The 19,516-nt window shown below is 39.7% G+C and overlaps 1 protein-coding gene across 2 annotated transcripts; it reads right to left on the reverse strand.

Moving 5' to 3' along the window:
• Positions 1-11,961: 11,961 nt before the first annotated feature.
• RPS21 (ribosomal protein S21) lies at positions 11,962-18,186 on the reverse strand. 2 transcript variants are annotated; one of them, XM_060771984.2, is made up of 6 exons: positions 18,083-18,186; positions 16,553-16,670; positions 14,924-14,987; positions 13,947-14,018; positions 12,205-12,260; positions 11,962-12,029 (listed from the first exon to the last, which is right to left on the reverse strand). In XM_060771984.2, exons 2-6 carry the CDS (start codon positions 16,600-16,602, stop codon positions 12,020-12,022), a joined length of 252 nt encoding a protein of 83 aa, XP_060627967.1. In that variant the 5' UTR covers positions 16,603-16,670; positions 18,083-18,186; the 3' UTR covers positions 11,962-12,019. The 2 variants fall into 2 exon arrangements, with proteins under 2 accessions (XP_060627967.1, XP_067324323.1); XM_067468222.1 differs by having other exon boundaries at positions 18,068-18,092.
• Positions 18,187-19,516: the final 1,330 nt, after the last annotated feature.

Consider the following 19,516-nt stretch of genomic DNA (forward strand, 5'->3'; position numbering starts at 1 on the left):
AACCTGCCCACTCCTGATGTATGAGGGTTGAATGAAAAGTAATGCCTCCACCTCTGTAACTCCTCAACAGATGGCAGTACTGGTATGTGGCAGGTACTGGCTTGTTCAGTAGACTCTCCTCTACAGTTCCATTTTGCCGGGAAGCCTTAGCGTTGAACGGTTGTGTTGTTAAAGTTCAAAGTATGGAAACCCTGCGCAGACGGTCGGTCAATGCGACTTAAGCAACGTGCAGTCAGTGAATTCTTGACAGCAGAAAGTGTCACCCCAAAGGAGATTCATCAGAGAATACAAGTTGTTTATGGTGATTGTGTTGATGTGAGTACTGTGCGTCATTGGGCGAGTAAGTTTAAAGATGTTGAGGTGTGAACATCTGACTTGCATAACAAAAAAAGAGTTGGACGTCCTGTGACAGCAACCACTGAGTTTCACAAGCAAAAATTTGACAGATTGATTCAGGACGATCGTCGTATCACTCAGAAAGAAATTTCAAGCATAATCGGCATTTCACAAGAATGTGTGGGTCTCATTATTGCTTTCCTTGGCTATCGGAAGATCTATGCATGATGGGTACCCAGGATGCTGATGCCTGAAATGAAAATGCACAGACTTGAAACTTCAGCGAGTGGATCTCATCACTGTACAACATCCTCCATACCAGTGGTTCTCAACCTGTGGGTCCCCAGATGTTTTAGCCTTCAATACCAAGAAATCCTAACAGCTGGTAAACTGGCTGGGATTTCTGGGAGTTGTAGGCCAAAACACCTGGGGACCCATAGGTTGAGAACCACTGCTCCATACAGTCCAGATTTAGCACCACCTGTCTTCCATCTGTTCCAGATAATGAAAGAAGATCTGTAGGGACATCATTATGCTTTTGATGAAGATGTTGAGAGAACTGTGAGACGCTCGTTGTGGAAAGTGTCAACTTCTTCCGTGACGGCTTCAGAAAACTTGTTCATCGTTGGCAGAAATGCATCCAATTGTCTGGTGATTATGTGGAAAAGTGAAAAGTGGTAGTTAAAGAGCACATTCTAAGGATTATTTCTGCGTTTGATTTATTAAAATATTCCCATCCAAACCAAAGTAACAAAGGTGGAGGCATTACTTTTCATTCAGCCCTAGCAAATTCTCCCAATAGGACTCAGCAACACTTCTGGGGATATGCCATGGATGTTAAAAGCACTATCAAAACAATTCCTAATCTGAAACTCATATAGCCATTATTTCTCAACCGTGCAGGAAATGCTGTCTTCCTGGAAGCAACTGCAGTTCTCTCTTGGGTTCAGCAGCAAAGTTAGACTCAGAGCAGATAGATTCTGTGGCTATGTGACATTTTGTTTAAACCCGGTGGAGATTTATGAGGATTCTCTGACAAACATTTTATCTCCAATCAGTAACTACCCTCCTCGGGAGGCTCTGAATTCCCCTTGGTTTATTCCTGCCAGTTCCCAGGATGTTTGTTTCTGGGTGGCTTCACTGGAGGGAAATGCTTTTGTTACAGCTATTTGGAAAGATCTGGGGAAGGAGCTTCGAAAGGGTTCCCTGTTATCTTTTCCATTTACATGTGACATTCCAATGAACTGAGGAGGGAGGATAGCCAAGGGTGAACCTTCACCCCTTTCCTGCAATTGATAACTAGGCCAGTTTGTGCTTTCTGTCAATCAAATGGAAAATTTACAGTAGACAGATAGAAGGGCAAGTTTTAATATGGATGCTCTTTTGTTTTGTACTTTGCCTTATGACAGATGCTGTTCAAAATAAGGAGTTTCACACACTTCTATCTTTGTTTTCCCTGGTGTTTATTTTTTGGACATTTGTAGCCATCTGTGTGGTATCAGGCTTTCTACAATTGCCCGGGTGTGTGGGTAGATGGGGGGGGGGGGGGGGGGAGCAAAATAAAAGTGTTTTTCCCCAAAATGAGATTCTGACTTCTCATTACATTTTCATTAAGCTATTTTATTTTTATCACCCAACCAGTCCATACTTCAAGAAATAAAGCCTGACTGCTCATTGGAGGGAAGAATAGTAGAGGCCAAGATGAAGTACTTTGGCCACATCATGAGAAGAAAGGAAAGCTTAGAGAAGACAATGATGCTGGGGAAAATGGAAGGAAAAAGGAAGAGGGGCCGACCAAGGGCAAGATGGGTGGATGGCATCCTTGAATTGACCTTAAAAGAGCTGGGGGTGGTGACGACCAACAGGGAGCTCTGGTGTGGGCTGGTCCATGAAGTTACTAAGAGTCGGAAACAACTGAATGAACAACAACAACAAGTGTGTTAAACTTCAGTTAAACATTTATAAATACAGTTTAAATATCCAAAGTTGTCAAGAGCACACACTGCAAAACATGAGATGGATTTTTTTACTGTCTTATGCTTTGCAATGCTAGCAACTTCATGGAAATGCAATGCAAGACTTCATGGAAAGGAACAAAATTCTTTTTTAGGAGAGTGTGGTGTGAGCTCCTGTTGTTAGCCCCAGCTTCTGCCAACATGCAAATGTGAGTAGATCAATAGGAACTGCTCACTTCGGCAGCACATATACTAAAATTGGAACAATACAGAGAAAATTAGCATGGCCTCCAAAAAATATAAAAACTGCTTTGAGTCCCCCTAGGAGTGAGAAAGACGGTATATAAATAATGTAAATTATAATAAATAATAAATGCTCCGGTGAGAAGGTAACAGTGTTCCATGTAGTCATGCTGGCCACAAGACCTTGGAGGTGTCTATGGACAACGCCAGCTCTTTGGCTTAGTAATGGAGATGAGCACCACCGGACATGGCTAGACTTAATGTCAAGGGAAACCTTTACCTTTATCTTTTACCCTGAAGACACCAGATCCTATCTGTTCTTGGAGAATCAGTTTTGTTTTGAATTTGGATGGAAGATTGCCAAGAAACATCAGGTGCTGCAGGGCTATATTTCAGAGGACAGAACTAGCAAAACCACCTCTTTGAGTATTCCTTGCTTATGAGAAACCTCTGGAAATGTCATGTGGTCACCATATGTCAACAGGTGACTTGAAAACACATACATACAGTTTAGCACTACATAGCTTATTTTTTTCCTTGAGCTCAGACATAATTGCAACCTTATTAAATGAATTTTGTAGGTTCTAAGGAAAAACAAACCACACAGGTATGTATGTATGTATACACACAAACACACCTTACCTGTTTTACAGGTAAAATGAAGACAGCTCTTGGGGACCACACAGTGGCCAAGAGAAGTAATGCAAAACTGGGTAACTGAGGTCAAAAATGCATATAAGCTGATTTGCTTTTACAATTATGACATCTCTTTTTATTTAAGTGAGATACAAGAAACCAAACCTTGAGTGATCCTTTCAAGGTTTGGCTACTGTTTCCTGCATGGCATCCATTCTGTTTCGGGAATTTTTGTGTGTTCTATGCAGAGTTGTCTTTGAAAACTATTTGAATTTTAGCTGATGCCAACAGGCTTTCACCTGGTTGGTGCTTTGGAAATTTCATGATTCTGCTCAGTTTTAGCAAGCTATATTGTAGGCACGTGGAATTGTGGGGACCAACTTCATATAAAATAGTTAGAAAATGTGTTGAAAGAAAGCCTAATGAGAAGAATTCTGTCCTGCTGAGAATCTTCACACATCTATATAAATAAAAATGTAATGTTCGTTTGTGGGATTAGCAGAACTCAAAAACCACTGGACAAATTGACACCAAATTTGGACACAAGACACCTAACAACCCAATGTATATCTTTCACTAAAAAATGATTTTGTCATTTGGGAGTTGTAGTTGCTGGGATTTATAGTTCACCTACAATCAAAGAGCATTCTGAACCCCACCAACGTTGGAATTGAACCAAACTTGGCACACAGTTCTCCCATGACCAACAGAAAATACTGGAAGGGTATGGTGGGCAGTGTCCTTTGGTTTTGGAGTTGTAGTTCACCTACATCCAGTGATCACTGTGGACTCAAACAATGATGGATCTGGACCAAACTTTACAAGAATACTCAATATGCCCAAATGTGAACACTGATGGAGTTTGGGGGAAATATAATCTTGACATTTGGGAGTTGTAGTTGCTGGGATTTATAGTTCACCTACAATCACAGAGCATTCGGAACCCCACCGATAGAATAGGGCCAAACCTCCCACACAGGGCGGGCCACAGCAACGCGTGGCAGGGGACGGCTAGTTGAACTATAGAGTTGCAAAAGATCCCAAAGGCTATCCGCCTGACCTCCTGCCATGAAGGAATAAACAATCAAAGCAATGTGTGGAAACTGCTTTTTGTGTCCAGAAAATTATATATCTGCACAGAAAGTTGTGTTTCCAATGCAAATCAAGCATTTCGAATTTTGGGCAGAATAAATCCTGCATTGCAAATAGCCTGTGTCACTTTCAAAGACTGCTTTGTAAAAGGAAGAAAATTACTCAAAGCACTTGTTGGGTATTTTTGGGGATAAATTAAACAAAGAATTCAATTTCTACCCATCAGGGATGTAGAGGGACAACATCAACTTCAACCTGGCCCCAAGGACCCAGAATGCAGATCCCTGGAGTGCTACACTATTGCTGTTTCATGAAGACATTCCTACACCTTGAAGGGGGGGAGATACCTCAGTCTGAGTCTTTGTAGGATCTTCTCTCCAGACTTTTACAAAGAGATGTTTGAGACTGACTTGAGAGGATGATGAGACCCAGTGCCCCTTTGTGGGCTACCTATATGCAACAAGATCTGAGAAATTTGGAGGAGGGATAGTAACTTTATTTCCCTTATTTATCAGCCCTTTTTTGGGTGAGGAGGGCTTTTCTGTGATGGCCTCTGGATTCTACTCCCTCCAGGTGAATGAATTGCCTGCAGTGCTTGCATTGTAGAGGATTCAGTGAAACCTTTCCCTCATTTCATCAAGCTTTTGTACTTTCCTATTTTAGAAATTGTGTTTTGATGTTTATAATGGCTTTCTGAAAATACAGGCTGAGGTCCTAGATCAACTTTTAAATTTTTAGATTGATTTCCAATGGGTGCAGATTTAAAAATAAACATTTGGATGTGTCCGATAGAAATCTAACATTGTGGATTGAGTTCCAGTTTGGGGACTTAATCCAGAGGAACTCCTGCCTGCGGTTGAACAATAGCACACTTCCTGGTTGGAAATAGGGTTTCGCTGGCTTTCCTTTGTTTACTTCAGGCTAATTAGTTCCATGGATAAAGGTGGAAGTGGAGGGGAATTGTTAAAACACACTTGTTCCCATAACGCGTTCCAAATTACTGTAAACTAAATTATGAATAATGTATACAGCAGCTTAAAAGAAAATTTTCTCTTTTGTCATGGATGACAAAATATTCTAACTACAAATTATCAATATGTTTCACTAAAAATAATGCCCACTAATGTGCTACACATCTGTGGTGGTGGGATTGTGTGCCAGTGCATAACTGTAGGCACGTTACACACTTTCAACTAAAGAGGAAGGCAATGTCAAATCCACTCTGCACAAAACTTGTCAAGACTACCCTATTATATAATATATAATACTAATATTGTGCTATGCTAATAATTATAATATATTGTATGTAATATAATATTGATCATAAGAAGCCCCCGGTGGAGCAGTGGGTTAAACCCCTGTGCCTGGAGGACTGAAGACCGACATGTCGCAGGTTCGAATCCGGGGAGAGTGCAGATGAGCTCCCTCTATCAGCTCCAGCTCCTCATGTGGGGACATGAAAGAAGCCTCCCACAAGGATGGTAAAACATCAAAACATCCGGGTGTCCCCCGGGCAATGACCTTGAAGATGGCCAATTCTCTCACACCAGAAGCGAATTGCAACTTCTCAAGTCGCTCCTGACATGACCTAAATAAATAAATAAATAAATAAATAAATAAAGATCATAATATTGTAATACAATATACTGAAAATACAATATAATAATATTTCTCAAGTTGTTCCTGTCACAGAAAAAAAATATATACGAGGGGTATTTTTTTAAGTAAGGTCCATTTGAACATAAGTACACAACGAAAGTTTATTTCAAAAAAGTAAATTTATTTTCAGAAAGTACATACTTCACTCTATTTTTTGACATAGTTGCCAAGTTTGTTCAAACATTTATCATACCTCTGAACCAATTTTAAAATACCCTCTTCATAAAAACTTGCCGCCTGCTCCAATAACCAAGAGTTCACTGTAATCAAAGAAGGGCGACCGGATCGGTCCTCATCATGGACGTTGTCACGGCCATCTTTGAATTGTCGTACCCACTTACGCACTTTGCTTTCACTCATAACAGTATCACTATACACTTCACAAATCTGTCGATGAATTTCTGCAGCAGGCAGGTTCCTTGCTGACAAAAACCGTATCACTGAGCGAACCTCACATGCGAAGGGTGAGTTGATAGTCTTAAACATTTTTAAAGCACAGAACAGAACCGTACAGGTGAGCTACAGAGCGGAAACTGAGCACTGTTGTTCCCGAGGCATGCCGGTACACGACGCACACGCTCGTTGTGGTATGCGCGCGAACTACTAGTGTCTACAACAAAAGAGACCTTACTTTAAAAATACCCCTGGTATTACACTAGCTGTTCTCAGCCACATTTTGCTGTGACCTCAGTCTGGTTCCTTCCTTCCCTACCTCTTTCCTTCCTTATCCCCCCCCCCCCCCATTTTCTGTCCTTCCTTCTTTCTCTTCTTCCTTCTCTATCCTTTTCTTTCCTTCCTTTCCTCTTTCTCTCCCTCCTTCTCTCCATCCTTTCCTTCATTCTTTCGCTCTTTCCTTCCTTCTCTCCTGCTTTCATTCCTTCCCTCTTTTTTCTTTCCCTTTCTCCTTCCTTCTTTCCTTCCTTCCTTCCCTCCCTCCCTTTTTCCTTCCTTCCCCACTTGTTCTTTCCTTTCATCTTTCTCTCCTTTCTTACTTCTCTACCTCTTTCTTTCGCTTCAAAGCTAGTATGGCTAGCTCTTTCCCTTGCGCAGGAGGGTGAGACCAGGGGAGTTGTTTCCATGCATGCACTGTATCATCATATAGGTTTTAAAGCACCTTCCAGTGTTTCATGAGTGATGGTCACTCGTTGATCCATTAGGTATTTTCTAGCCAAATTTTGTCATTTCGTCCTGTGGTTTTTGAGTTATGTTAATCCCAAAAACGAACATTACATTTTTATTTGTATAGCTGTAATATTACTAATAATATTACAGTATAGTGGTATGGTACAATATAGTAATATATAATACTAATATTGTGCTATGCTAATAATATAATATACTGTACATACATACAACTTGTAACCTGCTCTGAGTCCCCTTCGGGGTGAGAAGGGTGGGATATAAACATTGCAAAATAAATAAATATTATATTATATGCTTACTATAAACCAGAACCAACTTGCAAGCAAAACAACAAATTCCTACTTTGTTCCAATGGACTGAAATTGCATGTAATCTTCATAAATTGTTATCTATTCCAGCCCGTTTCCGTTGCCAAAACTGAAGGAGACGTAACACAATTTTGTTAAGGAGGATTATGTTCCCAAGGAATGGAGCCCAGCCTGCCATGACCTCAGCTAGGCAACCTGAGGTTTTAGATGAAGTTTCCTGAATTGGTGCAGATGTCCTTGAATGCCAAGACTCTGTAAGTTGCAGATGAGAATTTCACAAGTTGGTGTAATGTAACCATGTAAGGGAAAGGTTGGGGGGGGGGCACCCCTTGTAGAGTGCATTCCCTTTCAAGGCTCTTTCGAGGTCTGAACTATTCTCGTCTGAGAACAGTGCAGGCCATTTAACTGCACATTGGAGTCTTAAAAATACTTCTGAAAAAGCTCCCTAGATTAGCTGCCAATCCTAATTTAGCCTGGTAAGAAAACAGGATTTTAGAAAGACTGGACGCAGCAATAATACAGCTGGGGAAAAAAATAATAACCAGCCTTGGAATATGTCACTATCATAGTACATGTATAGGTAAAGGTAAAGGTAGTCCCTTGACATTAAGTCCAGTCATGTCTGACTCTGGGGTGTGGTGCTCATCTCCATTTCTAAGCTGAAGAGCCAGCGTTGTCCGTAGACACCTCCAAGGTCATGTGGCCGGCATGACTGCATGGAGCACCGTTACCTTCCCGCCGGAGCAGTACCTATTGATCTACTCACATTTTCATGCTTTCGAACTGCTAGGTTGGCAGAAGCTAGGGCTGACAGCGGAAGCTCACGCCGCTCCCCGGAATCGAACCTGCGACCTTTCGATCAACAAGCTCAGCAGCTCAGTGCTTTAACCCACTGCGCCACCGGGGGGTCCCTAGTACATGTATATGAACATCTATATAAATAAAAATGTAATGTTCGTTTGTGGGATTAACAGAATTTAAAAACCACTGGACGAATTGACACCAAATTTGGACACTATACACCTAACAACCCAATGTATGTCCTCCACTAAAAAAAAATTGGTTTTGTCATTTGGGAGTTGTAGTTTCTGGGATTTATAGTTCACCTACAATCAAAGAGCATTCTGAACCCCAGCAATGATGGAATTGAACAAAACTTGGCAGACCGAACTCCCACAATCAACAGAAAATACTGGAAGGGTTTGGTGGGCAGTGTCCTTTGGTTTTGGAGTTATAGTTCACCTACATCCAGAGATCGCTGTGGACTCAAACAATGATGGATCTGGACCAAACTCTACACAAATACTCAATATGCCCACTGGTGGAATTTGGGGAAAATAGAATCTTGACACTTGGGAGTTGTAGTTTCTGGGATTTATAGTTCACCTACAATCGCAGAGCATTCTGAATCCCACCGTTAGAACTGGGCCAAACCTCCCACACAGAACCCCCATGTGGGCCACAGCAACGCGTGGTAGGGGACGGCTAGTAGAATCATAAAATTACAGATGAAAGAGACCAACAGATGGCCATCCAGCCTCTGTACAAAAGCTTCCAAAGAAGGAGCTTCCACCACACTCCAAGGCAGAGAGTTCCTCTGCTGAACAACTCTTACAGTCAGGAAGTTCTTCCTAATGTTCAGGTGGAATCTTCTTTCCTGTAATTTGAATCAGAGTCCTAGTTTCCACGGCAGCGGAAAACAAGTCTGCTTCCTCTCCCTTATGACATCCTTTCACATATTTATACATGGCTATCATGTCTCCTCTCAACCCAGGAAGTTGTTAGATCTGTTTCCAAGAATAGCTAATCAGCTCATGGAAAGAGAAGATGTAATCATGGGAGACACTGAATCAAGGTTTCGGCAATTTAATGCAGGCAGAACTGTGAGCTTTAAGCTGTGGCTCCCCAGAAACACCTGGAAGTCATCATTACCCATCTGACGGAATGGGTTATGCAGCTGCTTTCACATCGCTGCTTTCTTGTTTCAATCGGTTTCATGCACATTTTGAGCTGGACTGTGAATGCTTTTAGGATTTAGGGAGCAATCCAAAGCGCCCATAAGGGTGGTCAAGTGTTTATTGTAACATCCCTCTCTATTGTGAAGAGTGAGCTTTATAAGGAAGGGCAATCTAATGATCACTTGCAGCAGATGTTTCTGGCAGCATTAGAGCCTACCCGAAAACTTGGGACTTCCAGTCACCAAGCCCCCCTTTGCCCTGCCAGAATAAAGCCATGCCAGACATCCAGGTGTTGGTTTGTGCTTCACACTGATAGCAACTGGAAAGGCTAGAGAAAGATAAGCTCATACAAAAGACAAGGGGTGAAAGGAGGAAAAATCCACTCCTAGCCTTTATCTAGGACTTAGGAAACAGAGGTTCCTCTGCGATAAAACACCTCTCCATGCCTCACTGGTTTGGTTTTGTTCAGATAAGATTTTATTCTCTAAAACAGGCTGCATGCAAACTATCTTGTGAGTGCTTAGAAACAACAAATAGATAAAAAAAATTCACTTTTTAATCTTTTGGCCTTTTTAAGACTGAAGCATGAAGCACTAATTTATTTATTTCCTATATTTCTACCCCACCCTTCTCACCCCCGAGGGTGGGCTCAGAAATACCATACAGTGTCATCATAATAAAACAATCAACAATACATTAAAATATTAAAACAATAATTAAAACAATTAACACACGCCTATTAAAATCAAGTCTAAAATCCAGTCCGGGTCAAATCATTGCCATAAGTGTTAAATTCTTCTTACTTGCTGCTTACTAATCGAACGCTTCGTCCCAAAGCCAGGTCTTGATTTTTCTTCTAAAAGACAGGAGGGAGGTGGCCATTCTGATGTCTCTGGGGAGTGTTCCATAGGCGGGGGACCACATGGTTTGAGTCCACCGTACTCTCTGGATGTATGTTTACTACAACTCCCAAACTCAAGGTCAATGCCCACCAAACCCTTCTTGTGTTTTCTCTTGGTCATGGGCGTTCTGTGTGCCACGTTTGGTTCAATTCCATCACTGGTGGAGTTCAGAATGCTCTTTGATTGTAGGTGAACAATAAATCTCAGCAACTACAACTCCCAAATGACATTTTTTTTTAGTGATGGTCACTCCTTGGGTTCGTAGGTGTCTTGTGGCCAAATTTGGCAGCAATTCGTCCAGTGGTTTCCGAGTTATGTTAATCCCACACACACCTCCAATGCATAATAGTGTTCTTCAGAACTGCCTATTATGTGAAGTATATTTTTCTAAAGCTCTGAATTTGGAGGTTCTGTGGAGATTTGCTACTCCAACATAGCCTTCAAGCTACTATTGGATCCAGGCCTAGAAGATATTTTCCTTACATTATTATTTAGGATTTGCTGTAGCATTTCAACCTGCTATTATTTGGAAATTTAAAATAAGACTGTTTCTACCCTTAACACAACAGAACATTGCAGACATATCAGGCCAATAGTGTAATGTGATGGATGTTAGCCAGAATTAGGAGAGGGACAAGATAACAAAGGCAATGTCAGTTATGTGTCTTCTTAATCTACTTGGCTATAGCCTTTTGGATAGTGTTAAGCAAATAGCTGAAGATAAAGCTTTTTTACCTCAGCAACATTAACTGGCTACGAGAAGCAGAAGCTGCTTGAGTGTTTCGTAAAACTTGTTTACATGCTTTGGAATAATTATAATTTATCACAGGACAGCAATATCCTGCACTTTCCCATTTGAGAGCTTAACAAGCAAAGGGAAATTATTTTAATTGATTGCACTGCTAAAACAAATTCCTTTTTTATACCATGGGAAAATATTAAATAATAAGAGCATTAGAAACAAACCAATTGGATCGATTGACACGGAAATAATTTTTTCTCTGCGTGCTCCTGTAAAGTGCTTCTACATGCCTAATATAAATTAGGAAGGTATTTCTGTTGGGTTGCTGTGAGTCTTCCGGGCTGTATGGCCATGTTCCAAAAGCATTATCTCCTGACGTTTTGTCCACATCTATGGCAGGCATCCTCAGAGGTTGAGGAGGCTGTTGGAAACCTCCCAACAAAGGATTCCCCCGGGCAGCAACCAGCCAGGCTTTGAAGCTGAAAGGTCATTAAATGTTAATCAAGGTGGTCAATTGTAACATTCACACTTGCCTCAAGGAGTTCTTTCTCCCACCCTAGGCATTCCACAGATACACAAACTTCACCTGCCTAGTTTCCAATAGACTCCTCAACCTCTGAGGATGACTGCCATAGATGTGGGTGAAAAGTCAGGAGAGAATGCTTCTGGAACATAGCCTTATAGCCCAGAAAACTCACAGCAAACCCAGTGATTCCGGCAATGAAAGCCTTTGAAAGCATGGTATTTTGTTATTTGCAGCACCTCAGATAATATGAGCTTGTGATTTCATGGAAGTCGCAGTGAGATATCTGATAGACACTAGACAGCAATTTCATGTAGTACTGTTAAATTGATTTCTAAGTAGAAATTTCTACTTCTACGATTAAAAACTGCCTTATCTGATCCATTCCAAGAATGTCCTAATTTTAAGGATTAGTCATCTTTTTAAAGAGTCCCTGTTGCAAGTTGAAAAAAACACACGGCACATAAAGATGTTTCCCAGTTTTTATTTTATAACAAATTCCATATCATTGTGCTTCTTCAGCTAGAAATTCCTGCAAAAACAAAAGAAAACAAATAACAAATGTTTACTTTTCAAATTGTTTAAGGGGCTAGATAAAACAACACAAGCCCGATGTACATTTCTGCACTGCATCCCAGATAAAGAGTTGATATTCTGCAAGGAAGTTTTCTTGCTCAAATGCCCACAGTCTCATACATACAACTTACTTGGAAACGATGCCATCGGTTTTTGCCAGGCGCAAGATAGAGTCATCAGACTCTCCCTAAAGCACAGAAATAAGTTCTGTTATTAAAGTAGCTAAGAACACACCCTCAAATATTACTATTTCACACAGTTCTGTCTGCATTAAAAAAAAAACAAACTTACATTTGCTTTGGAATGTATAACCTGCCTAGAAGAAATATGTATGTAGAAAACTATATTGCACTTTGCCTCTGAAACTGATCTATTGTTGTATGCCAGCCTGTCATTGTGTCCAATTTCCATGATGGGAATGGGGATGTTCCTGATAGTCGGCCTGGGTCTGTTGGCAATGGGGATGCGGGTTTGCCTGGGCCTGAGGTAAGCTCAGACAAGAGGCCCTTTGCAATCTTTCTCAGAGCAACAGCCTGAAGATGATTTGTCAGGTGCAGAAGTTAATGAGAGTCAAGTTAATGAGAGTGTAGATAGAAAGCAAGGCTTTTGTAAACAGAGACAGAGTGCTAAACCACAAAGAAGATCAGTCTGTTTACAGGAAAAGAGGGATAAGAAACATTAATCTAGTGGTAAGGTCAAGAGAAATGTGTTCCTTTTGGTTTTGGGATTTGGAAAATCTTTATATTAATTCATGGGAGTTGCCTCAGTTGGGTCAACGTTGGAATTTCATGATAGTCTTGCTTTCAAGTGTTCTTAGTTTCATGTACCAAGTTTTTGCCAAGCTCCTAATCTGTGTATTGGATTTTTCATGCTGCCTTGTTTCATTGATTCTTGTGCCCGTTTCATGGATTTTTATGGATCTTGTTTTGCCTTGAAGCTCATGGGCTAACCTTTATTTTAGAACTTTACTGTTTTTGCTAATTTTACTGCTCTGCTTACTTATATTCTTCAATAAACCGCTTGCTGATTTTACCAAGCTGATGTGGTGTTTAAGATCTGAGGTGTTCCTGCTCTGATGTATGACCCCTATTATGAATGTTTTTTTTTTAAATGCATTTCTAACATTTCCCTTCCTTTATATGTCTGTTGGCTAACAACAAAATGTACAATGTAACAATTTTTTTTGTCGTGTCAGGAGCGACCTGAAAAACTGCAAGTCACTCCTTTTGTGAGAGAATTGGCCGTCTGCAAGGACATTGCCCAGGGGACGCCTGGATGATTTGATGTTTTTATCATCCTTGTGGGAGGCTTCTCTCATGTCCCCGCATGAGGAGCTGGAGCTAATAGAGGGAGCTCATCCGCCTCTCCCTGGATTCGAACCTGCGACCTGTCGGTCTTCAGTCCTGCCGGCACAGGGATTTAACCCACTGCACCACCAGGGGCTCAATGTAACAAATAAGCAATATAAATAAAAAGAACACCAAACCATCTAAAGGATAGGTATTAACTATTAAATAGCTGCCCCAATATCTGTATATTTCCATATATTCAGAGTGTCCTATACATAATCTCCACAATATGTACCAAACTTCAAAGAGGCATATTTAAGGAGAGAAAAAGAGAAACAAATCCTAAAAAATCATACTTTTAATGATTTAGCCTGCAGTTGTAGATATGTTCACCTTCTTTTCTTAAATGAATTGGTCGCTACTGTTCTTCCTAAGGTGGTGAATATCAGTTCTCATCATGAGATCATGGCACCACTTACCATATTAGCCTCCTGGTGGATTTAGCATTTGTCAGAACTGAGGACTGGAGTGCTACTTATGCCTGCCAAACATGTACACTTAGAAAAAAATCTTTAGATACTTACCATTCTACGAATTGCTCCACAAATTGCATATGTTTTGAATTGGCCGTTAACTCTGCCTGTGACTTTATCAACCTGAAATTGGGATTAAAGATTATATATATTAAATTCTGTGAAGTTATAGTTGGAAAACAGACAACACACAGAAGATACAGTGATCTTTTGGTTTATATAAATCCAAACAGAAAGTTATGTGAAAATAAACATACTGGTTTAAAAATCACAATAAAATGTCTGGAACAAAAGAAGCATGCTCCATACATGGAAAAGGATTTATTTTTCATTTTTCCTAATCTGCAGCATATCCAAATCGAAGCAGGAATTCAGAAAGCAAAGGGAAATGCTGACAAGTTAAACTAGTTCTGATGTTTTTTTAAGGGGAGGGGGTAGAAGTATGTAATAAAACTAAAGGACACTAAAGGGATTATTAGTTGTTCTTTTGCTTCAGCATCATTCACCGTCTCTCCTTCTGTCCTTCTATGTGTGACCTTTAGACTCTCAAAGTTCTTAGTCCTATATTGCTGCATATGCACTGCTGCATTTGGCTCTCCTTTGCAGAGGAAAGGTTAGCACAGCAATTGCTCATCCTTTCCATCCTTTAGAGCAGTGGTTCTCAATCTGGGGTCCCCAGATGTTTTTGGCCTACAACTCCCAGAAATCCTAACAGCTGATAAACTGGCTGAGATTTCTGGGAGTTGTAGGCCAAAAACATCTGGGAACCCCAGGTTGAGAACCACTGCTTTAGAGTGACCCAAGTCCAAGAAAAGCTATAATGATTACAGTGATGTTATTGTTATACCTAGTACTGTATTGATTCTATTCTTATTTTGCCTTAGAAGCCTAGCACCTCTAAAGGTGACTTTTGTAATGACTACTACTCAGCCCTTGTGAACAGCAAACTGAAAATCTCATTAAATGAAATTCACTAAAATGTGGAACATTTATAGTTTTCATCTTCCATGATCTGATGTTATACTTACCTCCGAAATATTTATTTGGATGGAAGCATGGTCTTTTGCCCCAATTATCCTGTTACTCGCAGAACTGAAAATATATAAAAAACACAAAAGAATACATAATCAAAGCACAAGACTAGTATCCATTTACAAGTTTTGCAGTCCTATTAAAGAACAAAACAAAACAAAGCCTCCACAGGGTCTACTTGCATTTTCTGCCCTAAGCAGTGGGTTGGACAATTGATCCTTATGGGGCCTCTTCTAACAATGGTTGTATGATCAGATATGCACATGCAATTTTTTTATTTAATTCACAACCTATTTAAACATATTAATTGATGTGTCGTTGCCATAAGCTGACAGATGACTTGAAGGCACACAAACAGATACACTATCTCAGTCCCATAAAGCAGCCACAAAAATATTTATTGGCTGAGATGCATTCGTCTAGTTCTTAGAATAATCTCTTTTGACATCCCAAGACCTCACCACAGTCACTACCCCATGAACTCATTTTCTTGATTCCCATTTATTCTGTGGTTTTTAACTTTATACCCTGAGCCCTTCCGCATTTATTGATCTGCTGACTACCTTTTCCCATGAAATGATATAAAAGAAAATTGATTTCTTAGGATCAGAAAGCCAATTATCCATAGTTCCAATGGTACAAGAGTGAGAGTGATAGTAAACATAGACTTGTTTTAATAGACAAAGGTATATGCAAAAATGGTTAGGACATAATCAAGTGACATAATATACAGTGAAACATAAGACTGTTGCATTCATGATATAATGAATATACTTATTACTTTCTATAAAGATAAATATACTCTTCACAAGGGGCTCTAATGTTCATATATAAATCGTATTTTTCTTTCTTGTTAAGGAAACTTCCACTATTTCTCTTTCAACAGATGAATGCACTCCTCTTCACGTAAAACTGCTGTATTCACACATGAAGAGTGTTCTTATTACTTGTTGTATGAGACAGAACTCGTCCACCATCCACAACTGGTTTCAACTCCTTATTGAGTTTTCATCTGGTGGTAGGATTCTTAATATATAAGTTCAATAATCGAGGACTGTAATCAATTATATTTGTTGTTTTCTAGTAGTATGGAACAACACGTTCTCCTAGGTGATGCACTGCTCAAAGTTTTATTCCATTTTGAATATCAAGAAAGAATATTTGATGATGTACTAACCATTTTTTGCATATACCTTTGTCTGAAGTATATTTAAACAATTGGATAATTGGCCTACTGTTCCCCCCTTTAGAACTGCTTGCTTCTTCTACCCATTCTTCTTGAAATGTTTTATTTTAAAACATCATTCTTTCTCCTCTCCACAACATGTGGCTTTCACCTCAGTGCAGTGGAACATCATATCCCATTGCAAGTATTCACCAACAAAATGAAGTGGTACAGTGAGGGAGGAACAGATGAACAAAAAGCTCACTGGGTAAATTCTTATTTTACTTAGTTGTGTTAGTAGGCTGTGCTTCACAAAGCTTATGCAAAACAATATTGGTTAAATCTTAAAGGTGCCAACAGACTGTTTGCTGTAGACTAATACTGCTTGTTCTCTGTAAAGAGGTATTTTTCAATTTATTTAAGACAGGGTGGCCATTTACAACATCACCTGTATACTTACCATTTGCGGGGCACATACAAGTCCACGAATTCTCCAGCGTCGTTCTGCATTGTTTAATACAAGATTGCTTGCCACAGATAACGTGAAATAGGAAAATGCCGAGAAGATATATCACTACCTGAGAGAAAGAAAGAAAAAATCCTTCATCTGCCACCATCATGAAATGCACTTTTAGCCCTGAAAATTGTATCTTGTGATGTACTTTGACCAAGCATTGATTTCACCACAGGTGGAGAACCACTGTATTAATTAATTACTTAATTTACAGTACAGCCCACTCCAACCCGGGCTGGCTTCGAACTCATGACCTTTTGGTCAGAGTGATCTTAATGCAGCTGACACTCAGCCAGCTGCGCCACAATCCCGTTTAGAATGGGTAACTAAATTTACCCATCCTAAACACACTTCTGAAACAGGATTTATTTATTTACTTACTTACTGTGCTTATATACCGCAATTCTCAGCCCCAAGGGCGACTCATTGCGGTGTTGCCAGCAAACTGACTGTAATGGATTTCAAATTCTTAACTTTTAAATATGATTCATTTTTATATATGCTACCTTTGTATCAAGTTCAGAAACTCCAGCTGGTTCAAAATATGGCAGCCAGACTGGTTACGGGAACATCTAGAAGTGAGCATATCACGCCTACCCTAAATTCACTCCAGTGGCTGCCACTTAGTGTCCAGGCAAAGTACTGTGGTTTTGACCTTTAAAGCCCTACATGCTTTGGGTCCAGGTTATCTAAAGGATAGTCTTCTCCAGTACTCCAACTAGCCAAAACCCGACTGGCAACCACCACCCAGAGGACCTTTTCATTGGCCTCCCCAAAGCTGTGGAACGATCTGCCAAAGGAAGAACCCTGACTACCTTTACCTTTAATATGTTTGGGATATAAATAAAGATTTAGTGGGATATAAATAAAGATATTATTATTATTATAATCCAAGATATCACATTAACGTAGATTGTTTTAAAATGATTTTATTTTAAGATGTTTTATGTTTATTGATTGCTTTGCTTTATATATTTGTTTGGATCGAGGTTTTTGTATGACAGTAATATGTTGGAAGCTGTTTTGAGATATAAATAAAATTTTATTATTGTTGTTGTTGCTGTTATCATTATTATTATGAAGAGGCCCAGAGAAGAGGAGGAAGAGAAGAATTGTGACAATTGTAAATAGGGGGAATATTACAGTCGTGCGAGAGGTGTTGTGATAGTGCAAAGGGCACTATTATAGTGTGAGAAGCATCAAGGTCACGCGAGAGGTGTGAAAACAGTCCAAGGGGGGGGGCATCACAGTGGTGCAAGGGGGCACCATAATCCAGTGAAGGCCTATTTACAGAAGGGAGTCCCCTCCAAACCTCCCTTCTGACCAAATACGAGGAAGCAGGCCTCCCTCCTGCTTCAGAAAGCATGGAAAAGCTGGCCATATCCCCTTATTCCTTCCCCCCAGCTCCCCATTCCCTAGCCTGACTCTCGGGAGAAAGGATGAGACCCGCCAAACACGGACCAGGCCGCGCCTCACCTCCTCACACGCCGCCAGCCAGGCCGGAAAGGAAGGAAGGAAGGAAGGCTGATGTCACAAGAACGCGACGGGAAAGAGGGAGGAGGGAGTGCGCGCGCACCCTTGGCGGAAGGCGCGCGGAAAGCGGGACAGCGACGTGACGTCACCCTGAGGGCGGGGTCTCGAAGAGGTAGCCACGCCCCCGTTTGGTTTTCTGCCTCTGAGAGAACAGAAGAGGCTGGCGCTGTGATGTCATCTCAAGAAAAGAGAGAGGCGGGGCTTGCAGAGAGATAGCCACGCCCCCTTCTTGGCTTTGCCTGGGAGCTTCCTGTACAAAAAGCGGGAATTTATGTAGCTCAGACAATAGGTGCTCTGTGATAAGTATGATAATCACACGCACATATAACTATAGATGTGATATATATATATATATATATATATATATATATATATATAACATATATAACTATATATGATGTATATATCACACACAAAACTATATATATGTATAACATAACGTGATATATATATATATATATCACATACACATATAACATATATACATAACGAATATATAACTATTATATAAATATCACACATAACTATGTGATATATGTATAACATAACTATACATGTGTTATATATATCACATACACATATATAACAAATATATATAATGCATATATAACTAATATATATATATATCACATATATAGCTATATATATCACATACACATATATAACTGAAATATATATAATGCATATATAATTAATATGTATATCACAAACATAACTATATGATATATATATATATATATCACATATATAGCTGTGTGATATATGTATAACAACTACACATGTTATATATATATATCACATACACATATAACTATTATATTTATCACAAACATAACTATGTATGATATATATATATATCACATATATAGCTATGTGTGATATATGTATAACAACTATACATATATATATATATCATATACACATATATAACACATATATAACATATATCACACACATAACTATATATATATATATATCACACATACACATATATACACACACACACATATATATAACATACTGCCCTGAGACGCCTTCGGGCTGAAATGGGCGGGACAGAAATAATGTATGTATATATAATATCACACACAACTATATGTTATATATATATATATAGCATATAACTGTGATATATAACGCATAACTATGTGATACTTTTATATATCACATACACACATATATATTTGTGTGATATATATATTTATACCATACACACATATGTGATATATATATCACTCACATATATAACTGAATATATAACAAGTAAACAACAACAAAATGGGGGCTTGGCGCCATAGGCTCTATTTCAGTGGATATGTAACCTCCAGAGGTGGCATGGGCCACTTTCGGCCCTCCAGGTGTTTTGGACTCCAACTC

Source organism: Anolis sagrei, chromosome 4 (genome assembly GCF_037176765.1).
Source record: "Anolis sagrei isolate rAnoSag1 chromosome 4, rAnoSag1.mat, whole genome shotgun sequence".
Taxonomy (NCBI): domain Eukaryota; kingdom Metazoa; phylum Chordata; class Lepidosauria; order Squamata; family Dactyloidae; genus Anolis; species Anolis sagrei.